The sequence below is a fragment of the Rhinoderma darwinii genome, chromosome 5 (genome assembly GCF_050947455.1).
Source record: "Rhinoderma darwinii isolate aRhiDar2 chromosome 5, aRhiDar2.hap1, whole genome shotgun sequence".
Taxonomy (NCBI): Eukaryota; Metazoa; Chordata; class Amphibia; order Anura; family Rhinodermatidae; genus Rhinoderma; species Rhinoderma darwinii.
The window spans coordinates 27,374,341-27,397,047 of NC_134691.1; the positions used below are offsets into that span (position 1 = coordinate 27,374,341).

At 38.3% G+C, this 22,707-nt stretch overlaps 1 protein-coding gene across 2 annotated transcripts in view; it reads right to left on the reverse strand.

The window, feature by feature from the left end:
* Window positions 1-22,707, reverse strand: part of COL14A1 (collagen type XIV alpha 1 chain) — a 170,216-nt gene that overhangs the window by 57,257 nt on the left and 90,252 nt on the right. For both annotated transcript variants that reach the window (XM_075825783.1, XM_075825781.1), the window contains 5 exons: window positions 10,889-11,035; window positions 9,881-9,955; window positions 8,715-8,854; window positions 6,636-6,759; window positions 5,047-5,190 (listed from right to left, as the gene is read on the reverse strand). In XM_075825783.1, coding sequence (XP_075681898.1) covers window positions 5,047-5,190; window positions 6,636-6,759; window positions 8,715-8,854; window positions 9,881-9,955; window positions 10,889-11,035 — 630 coding nt within the window. The remainder of the gene's footprint in view (window positions 1-5,046; window positions 5,191-6,635; window positions 6,760-8,714; window positions 8,855-9,880; window positions 9,956-10,888; window positions 11,036-22,707) is intronic.

Genomic DNA, 22,707 nt, shown 5'->3' on the forward strand with positions numbered 1-22,707 from the left:
GGCAGATGTTTGCCGACGTATTGGAGCCGTATTTTCAGACGTAAAACGAGGCATAATACGCCTCGTATACGTCTGAAATTTGGCCGTGTGAACATACCCTAATACGCTGTGGATTTTCCACAATAAAATGTGTTGCATAAAATCTGCAGCGTTCATGCCTAGTGTGTTCCTACCCTAAGGCCGGATTTACACGAGCGTGTGCTTTTTGTGTGCGCAAAAACGTGGCGTTTTGTGCATGCAAAAGTTCATAACCGCTCCGTGTGTCAGCAGCGTATGATGCGTGGCTGCGTGATTTTCACGCAGCCGCCATCATTATGACACTGTTTGTATGTTTGTAGCACGTGGTGCTTTTCTGTTTTCATTCATAGTTTATACGGCTGTGGAAATGCTGGGCGTGATTTTCACGCACCCATTGACTTCAATGGGTGCGTGATGCGCGAACAATGCACAAATATCGGACATGTCATGAGTTTTACGCAGCGGACACACGGACACACGCTGCGTGAAAATCACTGACCGTCTGCACGGCCCCATAGAGTAACATAGGTCCGTGCGAGGCGCGTGAAAATCACGCGCGTTGCACGGATGTATTACACGTTCGTCTGAATAAGCCCTAACAATAAGGCCCAGTTCACAGAGTTTTTGGGCCTTGATATTGACTCGGACACTGCGTCAGAATCAGCACCAAAAAACTTCCAAAACCGCCTCCCATTGATTTAATGTGAAATCAATGGGAGCCAGTCGCGGAAAAAAGAAAAAGCAGCACGTCCTTTCTTGCCGCGGTTCCGCCTCTGACCTCCCATCGAAATCAATGGGAGGCAGAAAATGCATTTTTTGCTGCGTTTGTCTGCTGTCCTCAATCGCAGCGGGCAAAAAACGCAGCAAAAAACGCGGCAAGATAGTGTGGGCAGGTCAAAATCTGCCTCAAAATTCTTTAAGGAATTTTGAGGCAGATTTTTTCGGCCTGCAAAATACTCTGTGTGAACAGGGCCATACATAAACAGCACTTTGAGACACTTTACTCACCGTGTCAGAAGAGCTGCTCCCACTCCAGTCCTCTTCAGGCGATGTCTTCGGTCCAGATGTCATCCTTCACCTTCACCTCCAGGCTCCAGAAAATGGCGGGGATCATAGAACTGCCGCCGCGCAACAACTAGACTCCTCCCCCTCTCCTTACGCAGCCACGCTCTGGAGAAGGAGGAGGAGGCGGAGTCGGATGAGGAGGCGGAGTCGGATGAGGAGGCGGAGTCGGACGAGGAGGAGGACGAGGAGGACGAGTCAGAGGCGGGCCAGCAGGTAAGTAGACTGCGCCGCTGTCCAGTGTGGCTGTGCTGTCCTGTCCTTCCCCCTGGATCTTGTGTTGCGGGCGCACCGCCTCCCTCTCGGCGGCGCGCCTGAACGCGCGCGCTTGCGGTCGTTCGCGCGCTCGCTCGTACGTACGCGCGCAAGCGGGCGGTGTTTCGCGGCGGTGATAAGAGGGGGGCCCGCAGCTCACGGCGGTGTTAAACGAGAGGGGGGCCCGCAGCTCACGACATTGTTTTGGTGAAAAAAACAGGCCCCATTGCAGGGGCCTGTTTTTTTCTGCCAAAGGCAAGTCGCGGCAGTTGCCGGGCCCCCCTTTCAATTAAGTTTGGCCGGGCCCCCTACACTACTACCCCTAATACCCCCCTGATGGCGGCCCTGAACACATCACAGAACGTCTCGTCGCTCCAAGTTCTTATTGTTCTCCCAAGAGCAGCTTCATAAACTTCTTTCATAGTTCATACTGAGCTTCTGTAGGCCCAGAGCCCCTTTAAGAGCTCAACGGGACGATCAATCATAATCTGCCTGCATTGTCTGCAGCTTCTAACAGCTCCGGGATCAGTTCAAAAAGAAGAAAAGAATTTCATTTCTTGGCCAAATACTTTTCTATCAGATAATAATAAACCTCTTGATAGCAGCCTTAGGACTAAGCATTTTAATGAGTCTATTCAGATTAAATCTTATTTTCAGCTTTAATGTTGGGGATTCAGGATTAGAAAAGAGATGCAGTAGTGTTAAATGTGTCATGTAACTTCTTGGGGCTGTATTGTTTGTATGTAAAATCATAGACTACACATTGTGATATTACCTTGAGTTTTTGCCAAATAACAAATACCGGATTTTTCGGACTATAAGAAGCACCCAGGTTTTAGACAACACAAAATAGGAAAAAATTTAATATTTTACTTCTTTTACAAAGAAAAAACTTTGGGTTAAAAAAAATAGTTTGTTCGGTTTCACCACATTCTGAGAGCCATAACTTATATTTTTCCATCGTTTCAGCGGTGTGAGGGCTTATTTTTTGTGGGACGAGCTGTAGTTTTTATTAGCACCATTTTTTGGTACATACGATTTTTTCATGACTCTTTATTTCATTCTTTTTAGCGCTATGGTGACCAAAAGACAACGATTCTGGGGTTTTAAATTTAGTTTTTACGCCGTTCACTATGTTAGTCAAATAATGCTATATTGCAATAGTTTCGGACTTTTACGGATGCAGTGATACCAATTTTTTTATTTTTACATAGTGCTTTGGGAAAAATGGGAAAAGGTTTTTTTTTCAACTTTTAAACATTTTTTACACTCCTGAAAATGTATCTAACTTTTTTTTTTTTACACATTTTATTAGTTCCCCTAGGGGACTTGAACCAGCGATCATTAGATCGCTGGTACAATACACTGCAATACATGGATGAGTTACGGAAACTCTCTGAGCTACGCTGTTTCCGTAACTTCCATAGTAGTGAATGGCAGATACAGAAGCAGCGTAGCATGCGAGCTACACTGTTTCCGTAACTACTGTTCAGTTCTATGGGACTTAGAGAAACAGCGTAGCTCAGCGAGTTACGCTGTTTCCGTAAATCGACCACGTAACCAGGAAGTGGCCGGAAGACAGCGGAGCCGGGTAAGATAGAACTGGGCTTAGGGGGCCCCGTTCTAGAGATAGATGCGGGTCCCAGAAGTGGGACCCGCATCTATCTGACATTTATGGGAAAACCACTATAAATGCCTATTGACCGCGGCATTTAACTAGTTAAACGGCCAGGGGCAGCACCATCGCTGTTCCTGGCCGATAAAGCAGCGTGTCAGCTGTAAAACACAGCATACATCTGCAGTGTATGGAGCGGGCTCAGCGCGTGAACCCGCTACATATATCATCAACTCCCCGCTCCATGATGTGCTCGCTCATCACGGATCGGGAAGGGGTTAAGTAAGGAGCAGTCAGGGGGCCCGGCGCTGCCGGGTCCCTTGACTGCCAACTATAAGACGCAGGGACTTTTTAGCAAGATTTATTCCTGCTAAAAACTGCGTCTATATATACGGTAGATTAGATCTCTGTGACAAAACCTTTTTGAAAAATGGTTTCCCTCTTCCTATTCATCTTTGTCGTGTTCTTGCTAACTACCCGGGCTTGTCCAAAACATATGAGGGAGGAAGTTGTGTTGGGTATCACACTCACAAACAATGACTATCAATGTACCCATTGGCACCACTGCCTTACTGGCAAGTCAAACCACTACCATGGGGCCTGGGAAGTAGGGCACAAGAAATTAATGAATCTTAAATAAACGAGAGAATTTCCTATTACGGAGGCAAAATATAGGGATCTGCATTAAAGTATTTCTGCCTCCATGGCTCTAAAATGGGAAAGTTGATTTTCACAGGTACCCATTTCTCTATGGGGACTGAGCACCAAACTATGCCTCCAAGTTCCCAATGCCAGCTTCACCCCTTGGCGGGGTTTCAGACGTACAGCCTGCCTCTATGTACCATTATCAGAAATGCTGCTCTAACTCACTCAAGATGGACTGAGGGTTCCTTGGGCCCACCAGAAGAGATGATATAGAGGGCCCACCCTCTGTCTTTACAGAACATATACACGTCCACTATTAGTTACATTGTAATCTTTGTTGTTATCATTGTATACACAGGACATGGACATGACATCTATAAGTTCCAATAGGTTAGGCTTCGTTCACATATGCGTCCGTTCATGGGTCCATCAGTCGACTACGCTATTGATTACACCAAAAAAACTGAAACCTTACGGAACGGAGACAAACGGAAGCCATTAGCAATGGAAGCATTACCATTGAAGTCATTGGTAATGCAAACAGAAAGCTATGGTTTCCATTCATGGGTTCCGTCAGACCGACGTAGATGTGAAAGAAGCCTAATTTGTGAATCATCTCATAAGAAATAAACCCTAGTGGCAAGTGATTGGCTCCAAAGTCCCAAAAGGTGTTGTATTCTGCTGGACTCATTAATGTGTCGGAGCCTAGACCACTGGAGGGTCCTCCGGTACTCTAGTGGTCTTATCCAACCTTGAACTCAATACCTTCCCAGCGCTATTGCCTTGAAGGGAGAATGGGGAGAAGATTTTTTTTATTCTTCCGCCTCCAAGACATCTCCTCTCCATATGGGTGGGGGGTAGCGGGTAGGATATATATTTTAAAAGTTTTCCGGGTAATGTAATATTGTGATAATATTAAAAATAAAAAAAAATGTATAATTTATAAAAAATGTATTTAAAGAAATACCTCCACAGCGCTATTGACTGAGGGAGAATAGGGATAAGATTAGGTGGGATGATCATTTTGGGGTCCCCAAAGTTGAAAGGGACACATTTCAATTTGCTGTGGTCCGTCCTTTCATAGTGGTCTCCCGCTGCTATTCCAAATGTCAATGTTTATATAGGGAATCATAAACATGCTTTTGGCCGCAATTTTATCGCTGTATTATGGCCACAACACCACAGTGATCTAATCGTTTTACTATAACTGTGGAGGGCAATGAGCGTTGCGACCGCATTACAAACGCTAAAGTGCGGCCATATTATGACTGTGTGAGACCGGCCTTATTACTTGTAACCTATTAGGGGCATGATCTCTTTTTGTCCCATTGTTATTTTGTTTGTTCCCCTGATTGTAAAGCGCTGTGGAATATGTTGGCACCATAAAAATAAAGTTGATTATTATTTTTAGTATCGCAGTATCACCAATTTGGATGAGAAGCATGTCTTACCTTCCAGCTGCATATCACTGGCAAATTTGATGGCTTCATCTTGAGAACGTCCATCAGTAATCACCACCAGGACTCGAGGAACGCCTTTCCTCATGCCGGATTCCACGTTAAACAGATCGTCTCGGACGTGCTTGATTGCTCTGCCTTTAACATACAAACATTAATGGTTCAACTTTATTTTCTTTGCTCTATTTTTTAGTTAAATAGATTTTTTCAGAACTACCACTTGATCTATATTCCTTATATATCAGATACTATACGGGGATATATCATATTCTGATATATTATATTTACATACATCAGAGTGATAAAGAGGAGTTGTTACCTGTCCCAGTATTGACTTCTGTAGCTCATTATTGAAGGATAGAATTATTACGTTGTTGTTGTTGTTGTTGTTGTTATAATCCTTATTATTAGTGACATTCAATAAAGCAATACTATAAAATAAATGTAAAAGGAATGTCCCATGTATGTAATTATTAGATGTAAGTCTGCAGAATAGAAATAATGTGTTCATTCTGTTTTTACAATTTTGTAGGTATTTACTTTTGTTTTTAAAAACATTCCCGGAGGCGGCCATATTGGAGACACAGACGTTCTGCCTGTATTGTCTGTATAGACAGTGCAGCACCGTGTGTGTGCTTTATGGCAGCAGCAATAAATGGAAGTCAATTGACAGAGAAATGTCAATAAACTATTACAGTATCCAGGAAGCGATTAACTACAGCCCCCTTCCATGAGAGATGAAGGAGTGGTAGGGAAATTGCATACAAGGTCTTATCTGTCTGTACAGTTTTACTTTTCTGCCCTGTGTGGGCTTCACAAGTACAATAGAGCTGTCATCATATTCTCTGCCCTCTAACGATAATGAGATGACTCTGCTGACTCTATCCATGTATACTCAGCAAAGCTAATATTGAGCTGCAGCAAATAGGAAAAGCCAGTGTAAAAACAGAAATATTTCAGATTTTTTTTAATGGTAATTAACATAAAAAGAAAACAAAAAACAAACAAAAATATGTTTATAATGAAGAACCTGATTTAAAAACTATGTAATTTTCTGATTATATATTTCCTTTAATCGGCCATAAACACGACCTGTTGGGTTATCAAATGTTTTTGTTTATTGGATCTATGCTTCTATTACATTATTAGAAGTCACAGAATTAGTTACCTCTGCTTTGGTCTTGTGTGATCCAAACTGGATTGTTTTTAGGTTCTATCCTATAAACAAGTGCTGAATTATCAGAATTTCTCATCTTTTTGATATCAGATTACTGTAATAGTGTTGTAAAATGACTATTTTCTCGTACTGGAATGATTATCATAAAGGTTATTTTTTTTGGCCCACACTGGAGTTGTTCAGCTTAAATAAACAGCAATTGTTCCAACATTGGCTCTGCTACATTACAAAATTATTCGACATCAATAATATGTGAGCCAAACATGCAGTTCTCTGTATCTGGAAGTCAAATAAACATGATTGGATTTCCAGTGCCAAGATCCATTTATCTCACCTTACAATATTGCCTTAACACCAGCAGACACAATTCAAAGGAAACAGATAGGAAATTCGACCGGGCACCTACCTGTTTTTGTATTCCCGCCTTTGTAAGATATGCCATTAATTGCTGCCAACAGAGACTCCTTGTTTTTATAGGAGTTTAACTTAAATTCTGTCCTAGCGTCGTCACTATACTGAGCAATGCCGACCTAAAAAGGAATATTTCTTGTTAATAGTTAGCAAAGGGAAGAAGTAACCTTTAAGAATTCAGCTGTTTTACAGCCATGTAGGGTGTGAAGGAACGTATACTCCTCAAGCACTGTAAGATACAGGCATTTTTGGTGGATTATAGGGTATACAAGGAGGCTCTGTGATTAACACTACTAAGCACTGAGGCCATTGGTTCTTAGTGACCAGGTCCTATGTTGGAATTGGTTCTTGGTGACCAGGTTCTATCTTAGCGACTGGTTCTTGGTGAACAGGTCCTATCTTGCCCATTGGTGCTTGATGAGCAGCTGCTATCTTGGCCAATGGTTCTTAGTGACCAGGCCTTATCTTGGCCATTGGTTCTTGGTGACCAGGCTCTATCTTGGCTATTGGTTCTTGGTGACCAGGTTCTATCTTGGCCATTAGTTCTTGGTGACCAGGTACTATCTTGGCCATTGGTTCTTGATGACTAGGCCATATCTTGCCCATTGGTGCTTGATTACCAGCTGCTATGTTGGCCATTGGTTCTTAGTGACCAGGCCTTATTTTGGCCTTTGGTGCTTGATGACCATGTTCTATCTTGGCCAGTGGTTCTTGGTGACCAGGTACTATGTATCTTGGCCATTGGTTCTTGGTGACCAGCTCCTATCTTGTCCATTGATTCTTGGTGACTAGGCCCTATCCTAGCCATTGGTCCTTGGTGACCAGTTCCTATCCTAGCCATTGGTCCTTGGTGACTAGGTTCTATTTTGGCTATTAGTTCTTGGTGACTTGGTCCTATCTTTGGGGCCACAATGTACAAGTGCAACTATGTAAAGTTATATGTACTAAAGTGGTCATGGATACTATTTATGCTATACAACAGACTGCCCCCCTGTGCTGCACAGGTGTGTTTATGTGTTTAACCTTCCATTTAGTCAACCAGAAGCATAAAAAAATCTGCAGTATAAAAATGGCAAGATGATGGGGAATACACAAGAAACAAGTTAAGTGTTATATGTGGACTGCGATAATGGATGGCTACATGTGCAGTATATGGACATACTGTAGGCTGTGTTACAAGACTATGTGGGCTCGATGAAAAATGTTGCTGCCCCATTGATAAATGTATTGTCTCACCTTTCCTTGTCATCAAATAAGGACAACTTAAAGTAATGACAAGCTGCTTTTTCAGAATCAAATACTTCCAGTGTACATGGTCAACCCCAAAGTTTCACAGTTAAAAGTGTTGTTCTCATTAGACAATGCCTACTTGTTAGAAGGGTCCCTTGATAATAAGGTAATCACAATGTGTCCCTCTGCTGGGAACCCCAGCAATCCGCTATATTCTGTGGGGTAATCTGTTATTAAGTGTTCCTTTTTCCTGCAGTGCCACCACAGGGGAAATTAAGTATTACACAACGCCTATTCAAATCAATGGGTTGCCTGTGTAATGCAGGACAAGACAGGTCCTCCAGAGCGAGAGACACTCTTTGTTTTCCACTCTCCTCTCTGGCCAAGACATGAAGATCGTGAACAGACGACCCTCCCCCCATTAACTCAGAGTACTCCTATAGGTATATGAAAATGTTTTTTCTAAACCAGACAACACCTTTTTGCTATCAGTGGAAACTGTACTCAGCGCATATGCTCAGTGAAGGTAGCATTGGGTGGGTTCAAATCAGTTTTTATTACATTGCCTCAATATTTGTGAATATTTGTGAATTTCCTGTTCCACATTAGCGACTTTAATAAAAAAAATGTAGGCTGTTATCGGCCATAACCTGTGTAGATCTAGGAGAATCTGTAACTAGACCACTAGACTAAGCAGCAACCAGTATTTGAGCGCTCAGTCACATGACAAGGTTGTTGTGTCAAATGCACCCCTATATAATCCAATTACATACGTCTACTATTATTGATGATGTACCTCAGTAAGCCAAATACAGTATAAGTACAGATAGTTGTATGTTCTTACTTGTGCTCCATCCGGGCCTATCTCATCCAGGGCTCCGGCAGTGCTGAATAGGAAACGGATGACTTTGTGGAAGTTGTCATCTCCGATGCTCCACGATCCATCCACAAGGAAAACGATATCGGCTCTGGCAGATTTACACACTAAAGTATAGGAAGCATTTATAAGCCAAATGAGGGTTTCTTAAACTCATCATGTGATGTACTGATAATATGGTATCAATTATATGTCAGTATCAAGTGCCATACTGAAATAAACATGATCTTACTGCATTTTTCTCAATGTTAAATAACCCTTTGGGCATGGGAAAATATGATACCCCTGTAAAAAACATTATAAGATGCCAGGTATGGGGGCAAGCAAAGCAGGCAACAAATCTTGCCAAAATATAAAATTATAGAGTACTTTACCGAATACTACACACATTTTCATTGAGGAAGGAATAAGGGTTCTCTGGGAGGGGACACATTTTTTGGAGGGCTCACCCATGGTAATAGGTTTAATAAATCGCTGTTTTGGTAGGGGGGCCTTTGGGTCCCATGAGGCTCCAGGGCCTGGTTGCGATGGCTCTTCCTATTACCACACCCCTGACATTAAGCCGAATTCAGCCCAAGCTGAAAAGCGTACCAGATAAATTCTGTAATTCTCACAATTCACAGCAAATAATGTTGGGAAAAACTCTTAGGGTATGTGCACACGACAGCGCCAAAAGGTCTGAAATTACGGAGCTGTTTTCACGAGAAAACAGCTCCTGATTTTCAGACGTTTTTACAAGTGCACGCGTTTTTTGATGGCGTCTTTTTGGGATGTAATTTGAGCTGGTTTTCATTGGAGTCAATGAAAAACAGCTCCAATTACGTCCCAAGAAGTGTCCTGCACTTCTTTGACGCGGCCGTAATTTTACGCGCCGTCTTTTGACAGCGACGCGTAAAATGACAGCTCGTCTGCACAGAACATCGTAAGACCCATTGCAAGCAATGGGCAGATGTTTGCCGACGTATTGGAGCCGTCTTTTTGAGGCGTAATTCAAGGCGTAAAACGCCTCCATTACGCCTGAAAATTGGTCGTGTGAACCCAAGCCTTATTCTTTGAAAAGTGTTGAAGTATGCTCAAATCCTATTAATATTTGAAACAGTTGTTGGAAAATCATATCAAACTCTTGGTATTACCTTCTTTAGCTTCAGGAATGGTTGGAGGAGGTAACGTTGCTGGTGGTCGGGTTGGTGCAGCTGTTGGAGGTGGCACTAAGGACAATATGTAAATGAATAAAACGGAGCACATATATTTGATACATTTTGTAACATAAATGATAAAATAAAGGCAGTTTCACACAGATGTATTACGGCCGCTACACCCAGAACCGAGCGGAACTTAGTATACTACTCAGTTACAGTACCCTTTGGGGATCTAAGTTTGATTTAGTAAAACCACAGGGGTTTCGGGTGTTGCAAACATAATACAACACTACTAATCCTAAAACTAGGCTCACACTCCACAAAAATGTCATATCGAGAAATATCATATATTAAAATATCAAAAATTCATAAAAAATGAAGGAGCATCAACTACATAAAATGCAGTAGTCACCAGATCTCGTATGTGTGTACCCAGAGTTACAAAACATAAGTGTTCATTATAATAAAACACAAGATGTCATGAATAAAGTGAACCTTGTTTCAAGAATTCAGAATATATGTATACCAATATGTTCTCTTAGTGAAAACGATATAAGAGAGGGCATGAAAATATAAATGGCTGCCGTAAACAATTTTTTGACCGCACCATATTTTTGGATTTTGTGGCGGCCATGTTGGATGCTGCATTCTTGCTCAAGCTAAAGAGTATCCTACAGCCACATCAAACTAAAAATATTGGTTAAAAATTCACCAAAAAGTAGAATACAAAAAGGTCCAGAGTACTTTTCTATTTATTTAGTATGTACCGTTCTTCAACCGGTGGCATTACTTAACAGCATGCCCTTTATGATTCCCTCTATAATAGTTTTCAGTAAGCAGGAACTTTTTTCCATCACTTCTAGTTTGGCAAGTATGACCTCCTGCCTGTTTACCACCCCCCCCCCCCCACTACCACTTTAGAATGCAGACAACGATACACTTCCCCAAATTGATAAGTAGAATCTGTGCTTAAATGCATTGTCCCAGAATGCATAAACATACATGTAGATTCCACAATGCTCACGCCGGGTCCTTCGCTCTCTTGGATTTGGGCATAGACCGTGATCCTGTATCTAGAATTTGGTAGAAGTTCATAGAAACAGTGTCGGGACGTTCCCCCAGCAACGCTGGCTTCTTGCTTGGATCCATCTGTATAAAAGAGTAAAAATGGAGGTAAAGAAACTTATATGCCCATTAAATAATACAAAATATGTATTAAACTGCGTATCTGAACACAAAGTTAAGGCCTTATTCACACAAGCATGTCCATTTTGCAGTTCCGTGTGACATCCGTGTACGGTGCGCGTCTGCGTTTTTTACGTGCATATGTCATCCGTATGTCACGTGTTTTTTACATCAGTAAAAAAAACTGAAGGAGGTGTTTTTCTTTTTCTCATCATTTCTTTAGCAACTGTTGCGTGAATCACGGACAGCACACGGATGTGCGTCCCTGTGCTGTCCGTGTTTTTCACGCACCCAATGACTTCAATGGGTGCGTGATGCGCAAAAAACGCACAAGTATAGGACATGTAGTGAGTTTCATGCAGCGGACACGGCTGTTACACGGACCTATATAATTCAATGTGGCCGTTCACACGGCTATTGTTTCAACGGAGCATGTCAAGGGTCCGTGAGAAAATAGGACATGTCGTATTTCTTCACGCATCATGCATCCCTCCATAGACTCTAATCTAAAGGGGATGCGTGACATCGCGTCCCGCAGCGCAGAGCACAGAGCACCTCGGACGTGAAAAACTACAGTTTTTCACGTCCAAGATGCGCAACGCTCGTGTGAAATCAGCCTAAGGGTTACATTTGATATGCCGTATATCTGCAGGAGGGTGTGCAATTTAAACAGCCTAATATAAGAACAACTGTACTGTAATACTGCTTCCTATATACAAGAATATAACTACTATAATACTGCCCCCTATATACAAGAATATAACTACTATAATACTGCCCCTATATACAAGAATATAACTACTATAATACTGCCCCTATATACAAGAATATAACTACTATAATACTGCCCCCTATGTACAAGAATATAACTACTATAATACTGCCTCCTATATACAAGAATATAATTACTGTAATACTGCTCCTATGCACAAGAATATAACTACTATAATACTGCCCACTACATACAAGAATATAACTACTATAATACTGCCCCTATATACAAGAATAACTACTATAATACTGCCCCTATATACAAGAATATAACTACTATAATACTGCCCCCTATGTACAAGAATATAACTACTATAATACTGCCTCCTATATACAAGAATATAATTACTGTAATACTGCTCCTATGCACAAGAATATAACTACTATAATACTGCCCACTACATACAAGAATATAACTACTATAATACTGCCCCTATATACAAGAATAACTACTATAATACTGCCCCTATATACAAGAATATAACTACTATAATACTGCCCCCTATGTACAAGAATATAACTACTATAATACTGCCTCCTATATACAAGAATATAATTACTGTAATACTGCTCCTATGCACAAGAATATAACTACTATAATACTGCCCACTACATACAAGAATATAACTACTATAATACTGCCCCCTATATACAAGAATAACTACTATAATACTGCCTCCTATATACACAAGAATATAACTACTATAATACTGCCCACTACATACAAGAATATAACTACTATAATACTGCCTCCTATATACAAGAATATAACTACTATAATACTGCCCCCTATACACAAGAATATAACTACTATAATACTGCCCACTACATACAAGAATATAACTACTATAATACTGCCCCCTATATACAAGAATATAACTACTATAATACTGCCTCCTATGTACAAGAATATAATTACTGTAATACTGCCCCCTATATACAAGAATATAACTACTATAATACTGCCCCCTATATACAAGAATATAACTACTATAATACTGCTTATTTGATAGGCACACTGATAAAGTATTCCGTTCCGTAGATTAACAATTTTTACTGCCTGAAAATAGAACGATTAAAATTGAATTTATTAAATTGTTTCATTAAAATGAGCCATCTTAGCCCTAAATACAATGTGAACAGGCTCAGATAAGGTGGTCAGTAATGAGGAGAGGTGCATTAGTGTCGTACACGCGCCGGGAGGTATAACAAGCACACAATTGTGCTAGCCGGCTTATTTAACAGTGAAATAACACACTACATCGAAAAGAATTGATAATCCCTGATGATGTGTCACTTATACATGTGGCACTGAAACGCGTTGGATTGTCTGTTAGTCAGTGAGGTGTGCTAGTAGAATATATCGTTAGGGGTGAGGAGGTGTTTGGTGTGTGCAACTATACTATCACATCAGCACACCTCTCCTCATTACTGACCACCTTATCTGAGCCTGTTCACATTGTATTTAGGGCTAAGATGGCTCATTTTACTATAATACTGCCCCCTATGTACAAGAATATAACTACTATAATACTGCCTCTTATATACAAGAATATACAGTGAAGGAAATAAGTATTTGATCCCTTGCTGATTTTGTAAGTTTGCCCACTGTCAAAGACATGAACAGTCTAGAATTTTTAGGCTAGGTTAATTTTACCAGTGAGAGATAGATTATAAAAAAAAAAAAAAAAAGAAAATCACATAGTCAAAATTATATATATTTATTTGCATTGTGCACAGAGAAATAAGTATTTGATCCCCTACCAACCATTAAGAGTTCAGCCTCCTCCAGACCAGTTACACGCTCCAAATCAACTTGGTGCCTGCATTAAAGACAGCTCTTACATGGTCACCTGTATAAAAGACTCCTGTCCACAGACTCAATTAATCAGTCTGACTCTAACCTCTACAACATGGGCAAGACCAAAGCGCTTTCTAAGGATGTCAGGGAAAAGATCATAGACCTGCACAAGGCTGGAATGGGCTACAAAACCATAAGTAAGACGCTGGGTGAGAAGGAGACAACTGTTGGTGCAATAGTAAGAAAATGGAAGACATACAAAATGACTGTCAATCGACATCGATCTGGGGCTCCATGCAAAATCTCACCTCGTGGGGTATCCTTGATCCTGAGGAAGGCGAGAGCTCAGCCGAAAACTACACGGGGGGAACTTGTTAATGATCTCAAGGCAGCTGGGACCACAGTCACCAAGAAAACCATTGGTAACACATTACGCCGTAATGGATTAAAATCCTGCAGTGCCCGCAAGGTCCCCCTGCTCAAGAAGGCACATGTACAGGCCCATCTGAAGTTTGCAAATGAACATCTGGATGATCCTGAGAGTGATTGGGAGAAGGTGCTCAGGTCAGATGAGACTAAAATTGAGCTCTTTGGCATTAACTCAACTCGCCGTGTTTGGAGGAAGAGAAATGCTGCCTATGACCCAAAGTACACCGTCCCCACTGTCAAGCATGGAGGTGGAAACATTATGTTTTGGGGGTGTTTCTCTGCTAAGGGCACAGGACTACTTCACCGCATCAATGGGAGAATGGATGGAGCCATGTACCGTCAAATCCTGAGTGACACCCTCCTTCCCTCCACCAGGACATTAAAAATGGCTCGTGGCTAGGTCTTCCAGCACAACAATGACCCGAAACATACAGTCAAGGCAACAAAGGAGTGGCTCAAAAAGAAGCACATTAAGGTCATAAAGTGGCCTAGCCAGTCTCCAGACCTTAATCCCATCGAAAATTTATGGAGGGAGCTGAAGATCCGAGTTGCCAAGCGACAGCCTCGAAATCTTAATGATTTACAGATGATCTGCAAAGAGGAGTGGGCCAAAATTCCATCTAACATGTGTGCAAACCTCATCATCAAATACAAAAAATGTCTGACTGCTGTGCTTGCCAACAAGGGTTTTGCCACCAAGTATTAAGTCTTGTTTGCCAAAGGGATCAAATACTTATTTCTCTGTGCACAATGCAAATAAATATATATAATTTTGACAATGTGATTTTCTGTTTTATTTTTTTTTATATAATCTATCTCTCACTGGTAAAATTAACCTAGCCTAAAAATTCTAGACTGTTCATGTCTTTGACAGTGGGCAAACTTACAAAATCAGCAAGGGATCAAATACTTATTTCCTTCACTGTAACTACTATAATACCGCCACTATGTACAAGAATATAACTACTATAATAATGTCCCTATATACAAGAATATAACTACTATAATACTGCCCCCCATATACAAGAATATAACTACTATAATACTGCTTCCTATATACAAGAATATAACTACTATAATACTGCCCCCTATATACAAGAATATAACTACTATAATACTGCTTCCTATATACAAGAATAGAACTACTATAATACTGCTTCCTATATACTGTACAAGAATAAAACTACTATAATACTGCCCCCATATACAAAAATATAACTACTATAATACTGCCCCTATATACAAGAATATAACTACTATAACACTGCTCCTTAGGTACAAGAATATAACTACTATAATACTGCTCCTATATACAAGAATATAACTACTATAATACTGCCCCTATATACACGAATATAACTACTATAATACTGCCCCCTATATACAAGAATAGAACTACTATAATACTGCCGCCTATATACAAGAATAGTACTACTATAATACTGCTTCCTATATACAAGAATAGAACTACTATAATACTGCTTCCTATATACTGTACAAGAATAAAACTACTATAATACTGCCCCCCATATACAAGAATATAACTACTATAATACTGCCCCCTATATACAAGAATATAACTACTATAATACTGCCCCCTGTGTACAAGAATATAACTACTATAATACTGCCCCTATATACAAGAATATAACTACTATAATACTGCTCCTATGTACAAGAATATAACTACTATAATCCTGCCCCCTATATACAAGAATATAACTACTATAATACTGCCCCTATATACAAGAATAGAACTACTATAATACTGCTCCTATATACTGTACAAGAATAAAACTACTATAATACTGCCCCCCATATACAAGAATATAACTACTATAATACTGCCCCTATATACAAGAATATAACTACTATAATACTGCTCCTATGTACAAGAATAGAACTACTATAATACTGCCCCCTATATACAAGAATATAACTACTATAATACTGCCCCTATATACAAGAATAGAACTACTATAAGGGCGGGTTCACACATAGCGGAATTTCACTTAAATTCCGCTGCGGACACTCCGCAGCGTTAATCCGCAGCGGAGCCGTTTCTCCATTGACTTTCACTTTAATTTAGCAGTGTTCGTTTACACGATGCGTACAATTCCGCTGCGGAGCATAGGCTGCGGAGCGGAATTTGGTGTCCGCAGCATGCTCTGTCTGTTGCGGAGCAGTGGCGGACTGGTTGCGGACTCATGGCGGAATTTCTCCATTGACTTCAATGGAGAGTCAAAATTCCGCAATGAAGTCCGCAGATCTTATGTGTGCTGCGGAGCGTATTGTTTTTACTACCATGACATTTCTTCATTCTGGCTGGACCTATGTATTTCTAGGTCTACAGCCAGACTGAGGAAGTCAATGGGGCTCCCGTAATGACGGGAGCGTTGCTAGGAGACGTCTGTAAATAGTCACTGTCCAGGGTGCTGAAAGAGTTACGCGATCGGCAGTAACTGTTTCTGCACCCGGGACAGTGACTACCGATCTCAATATACATGTATCTGTAAAAAAAAAATATAAGTTCATACTTACCGAGAACTCCCTGCGTCTGTCTCCAGTCCGGCCTCCCAGGATGACGTTTCAGTGTAAGTGACGGCTGCAGCCAATCACAGGCCAAGCACAGGCTGCAGCGGTCATATGGACTGGCGCGTCATCCAGGGAGGTCGGGCCGGATGCCGAAAGAGGGACGCGTCACCAAGACAACGGGCGGTAAGTATGAATTTCTTTGACTTTCACTAGGGAAAGTGCTGTCCCTTCTCTCTATCCTGCACTGAATAGGGAGAAGAGAAGCACTTTTCCTGCAGTCCGCAGCGGCCAGTCCGCATCAATTTTCTGCACATTTTGTGCAGATCCGCTGCAGAATCTGCAACGCAGATTCTGTGCGGCATTGATGCGGACAGTTGCGGAGGAATTCCGCCATGTGTGGTCATGCCCTAATACTGCTCCTATATACAAGAATATAACTACTATAATACTGCTCCCTATATACAAGAATATAACTACTATAATACTGCCCCTATATACAAGAATATAACTACTATAATACTGCTCCCTATATACAAGAATATAACTACTATAATACTGCCCCTACATACAAGAATATAACTACTATAATACTGCTCCCTATATACAAGAATATAACTACTATAATACTGCCCCTATATACAAGAATATAACTACTATAATACTGCCTCCTATGTACAAGAATATAACTACTATAATACTGCCCCTATATACAAGAATATAACTACTATAATACTGCCCCCTATGTACAAGAATATAACTACTATAATACTGCCTCCTATGTACAAGAATATAACTACTATAATACTGCCACTATGTACAAGAATAGAACTACTATAATACTGGAACCTATATACAAGGATATAACTACTATAATACTGCTCCTATGTACAAGAATATAACTACTATAATACTGCTCCTATGTACAAGAATATAACTACTATAATACTGCCCCCTATATACAAGAATATAACTACTATAATACTGCCTCCTATGTACAAGAATATAACTACTATAAATACTGATCCTATATACAAGAATATAACTACTATAATACTGCCCCCTATGTACAAGAATATAACTACTATAATACTGCCCCCTATATACAAGAATATAACTACTATAATACTGCTCCTATGTACAAGAATATAACTACTATAATACTGCTCCTACGTACAAGAATATAACTACAATAATACTGCCCCCTATATACAAGAATATAACTACTATAATACTGCCCCCTGTGTACAAGAATATAACTACTTTAATACTGCCCCTATATACAAGAATATAACTACTATAATACTGCTCCTATGTACAAGAATATAACTACTATAATACTGCCCCCTATATACAAGAATATAACTACTATAATACTGCTTCCTATATACAAGAATATAACTACTATAATAAAAAAATTCCATCTAACATATGTGCAAACCTCATCATCAAATACAAAAAATGTCTGACTGCTGTGCTTGCCAACAAGGGTTTTGCCACCAAGTATTAAGTCTTGTTTGCCAAAGGGATCAAATACTTATTTCTCTGTGCACAATGCAAATAAATATATATAATTTTGACAATGTGATTTTCTGTTTTATTTTTTTTTATATAATCTATCTCTCACTGGTAAAATTAACCTAGCCTAAAAATTCTAGACTGTTCATGTCTTTGACAGTGGGCAAACTTACAAAATCAGCAAGGGATCAAATACTTATTTCCTTCACTGTAACTACTATAATACCGCCACTATGTACAAGAATATAACTACTATAATAATGTCCCTATATACAAGAATATAACTACTATAATACTGCCCCCCATATACAAGAATATAACTACTATAATACTGCTTCCTATATACAAGAATATAACTACTATAATACTGCCCCCTATATACAAGAATATAACTACTATAATACTGCTTCCTATATACAAGAATAGAACTACTATAATACTGCTTCCTATATACTGTACAAGAATAAAACTACTATAATACTGCCCCCATATACAAAAATATAACTACTATAATACTGCCCCTATATACAAGAATATAACTACTATAACACTGCTCCTTAGGTACAAGAATATAACTACTATAATACTGCTCCTATATACAAGAATATAACTACTATAATACTGCCCCTATATACACGAATATAACTACTATAATACTGCCCCCTATATACAAGAATAGAACTACTATAATACTGCCGCCTATATACAAGAATAGTACTACTATAATACTGCTTCCTATATACAAGAATAGAACTACTATAATACTGCTTCCTATATACTGTACAAGAATAAAACTACTATAATACTGCCCCCCATATACAAGAATATAACTACTATAATACTGCCCCCTGTGTACAAGAATATAACTACTATAATACTGCCCCTATATACAAGAATATAACTACTATAATACTGCTCCTATGTACAAGAATATAACTACTATAATCCTGCCCCCTATATACAAGAATATAACTACTATAATACTGCCCCCTATATACAAGAATAGAACTACTATAATACTGCTCCTATATACTGTACAAGAATAAAACTACTATAATACTGCCCCCCATATACAAGAATATAACTACTATAATACTGCCCCTATATACAAGAATATAACTACTATAATACTGCTCCTATGTACAAGAATAGAACTACTATAATACTGCCCCCTATATACAAGAATATAACTACTATAATACTGCCCCTATATACAAGAATAGAACTACTATAATACTGCTCCTATATACAAGAATATAACTACTATAATACTGCTCCCTATATACAAGAATATAACTACTATAATACTGCCCCTATATACAAGAATATAACTACTATAATACTGCTCCCTATATACAAGAATATAACTACTATAATACTGCCCCTACATACAAGAATATAACTACTATAATACTGCTCCCTATATACAAGAATATAACTACTATAATACTGCCCCTATATACAAGAATATAACTACTATAATACTGCCTCCTATGTACAAGAATATAACTACTATAATACTGCCCCTATATACAAGAATATAACTACTATAATACTGCCCCCTATGTACAGGAATATAACTACTATAATACTGCCTCCTATGTACAAGAATATAACTACTATAATACTGCCACTATGTACAAGAATAGAACTACTATAATACTGCCCCCTATATACAAGAATATAACTACTATAATACTGCTCCTATGTACAAGAATATAACTACTATAATACTGCTCCTATGTACAAGAATATAACTACTATAATACTGCCCCCTATATACAAGAATATAACTACTATAATACTGCCTCCTATGTACAAGAATATAACTACTATAAATACTGATCCTATATACAAGAATATAACTACTATAATACTGCCCCCTATGTACAAGAATATAACTACTATAATACTGCCCCCTATATACAAGAATATAACTACTATAATACTGCTCCTATGTACAAGAATATAACTACTATAATACTGCTCCTACGTACAAGAATATAACTACTATAATACTGCCCCCTATATACAAGAATATAACTACTATAATACTGCCCCCTGTGTACAAGAATATAACTACTATAATACTGCCCCTATATACAAGAATATAACTACTATAATACTGCTCCTATGTACAAGAATATAACTACTATAATACTGCCCCCTATATACAAGAATATAACTACTATAATACTGCCCCTATATACAAGAATAGAACTACTATAATACTGCTCCTATATACAAGAATATAACTACTATAATACTGCTCCCTATATACAAGAATATAACTACTATAATACTGCCCCTATATACAAGAATATAACTACTATAATACTGCTCCCTATATACAAGAATATAACTACTATAATACTGCCCCCTATGTACAAGAATATAACTACTATAATACTGCCCCCTATATACAAGAATATAACTACTATAATACTGCTCCTATGTACAAGAATATAACTACTATAATACTGCTCCTACGTACAAGAATATAACTACTATAATACTGCCCCCTATATACAAGAATATAACTACTATAATACTGCCCCCTGTGTACAAGAATATAACTACTATAATACTGCCCCTATATACAAGAATATAACTACTATAATACTGCTCCTATGTACAAGAATAGAACTACTATAATACTGCCCCCTATATACAAGAATATAACTACTATAATACTGCCCCTATATACAAGAATAGAACTACTATAATACTGCTCCTATATACAAGAATATAACTACTATAATACTGCTCCCTATATACAAGAATATAACTACTATAATACTGCCCCTATATACAAGAATATAACTACTATAATACTGCTCCCTATATACAAGAATATAACTACTATAATACTGCCCCTACATACAAGAATATAACTACTATAATACTGCTCCCTATATACAAGAATATAACTACTATAATACTGCCCCTATATACAAGAATATAACTACTATAATACTGCCTCCTATGTACAAGAATATAACTACTATAATACTGCCCCTATATACAAGAATATAACTACTATAATACTGCCCCCTATGTACAAGAATATAACTACTATAATACTGCCTCCTATGTACAAGAATATAACTACTATAATACTGCCACTATGTACAAGAATAGAACTACTATAATACTGCCCCCTATATACAAGAATATAACTACTATAATACTGCTCCTATGTACAAGAATATAACTACTATAATACTGCTCCTATGTACAAGAATATAACTACTATAATACTGCCCCCTATATACAAGAATATAACTACTATAATACTGCCTCCTATGTACAAGAATATAACTACTATAAATACTGATCCTATATACAAGAATATAACTACTATAATACTGCCCCCTATGTACAAGAATATAACTACTATAATACTGCCCCCTATATACAAGAATATAACTACTATAATACTGCTCCTATGTACAAGAATATAACTACTATAATACTGCTCCTACGTACAAGAATATAACTACTATAATACTGCCCCCTATATACAAGAATATAACTACTATAATACTGCCCCCTGTGTACAAGAATATAACTACTATAATACTGCCCCTATATACAAGAATATGACTACTATAATACTGCTCCTATGTACAAGAATATAACTACTATAATACTGCCCCCTATATACAAGAATATAACTACTATAATACTGCCCCTATATACAAGAATAGAACTACTATAATACTGCTCCTATATACTGTACAAGAATAAAACTACTATAATACTGCCCCCCATATACAAGAATAGAACTACTATAATACTGCCCCTATATACAAGAATATAACTACTATAATACTGCTCCTATGTACAAGAATAGAACTACTATAATACTGCCCCCTATATACAAGAATATAACTACTATAATACTGCCCCCTATATACAAGAATAGAACTACTATAATACTGCTCCTATATACAAGAATATAACTACTATAATACTGCTCCCTATATACAAGAATATAACTACTATAATACTGCCCCTATATACAAGAATATAACTACTATAATACTGCTCCCTATATACAAGAATATAACTACTATAATACTGCCCCTATATACAAGAATATAACTACTATAATACTGCTTCCTATATACAAGAATAGAACTACTATAATACTGCTTCCTATATACTGTACAAGAATAAAACTACTATAATACTGCCCCCATATACAAAAATATTACTATAATACTGCCCCTATATACAAGAATATAACAACTATAACACTGCTCCTTAGGTACAAGAATATAACTACTATAATACTGCTCCTATATACACGAATATAACTACTATAATACTGCCCCCTATATACAAGAATAGAACTACTATAATACTGCCGCCTATATACAAGAATAGTACTACTATAATACTGCTTCCTATATACAAGAATAGAACTACTATAATACTGCTTCCTATATACTGTACAAGAATAAAACTACTATAATACTGCCCCCCATATACAAGAATATAACTACTATAATACTGCCCCCTATATACAAGAATATAACTACTATAATACTGCCCCCTGTGTACAAGAATATAACTACTA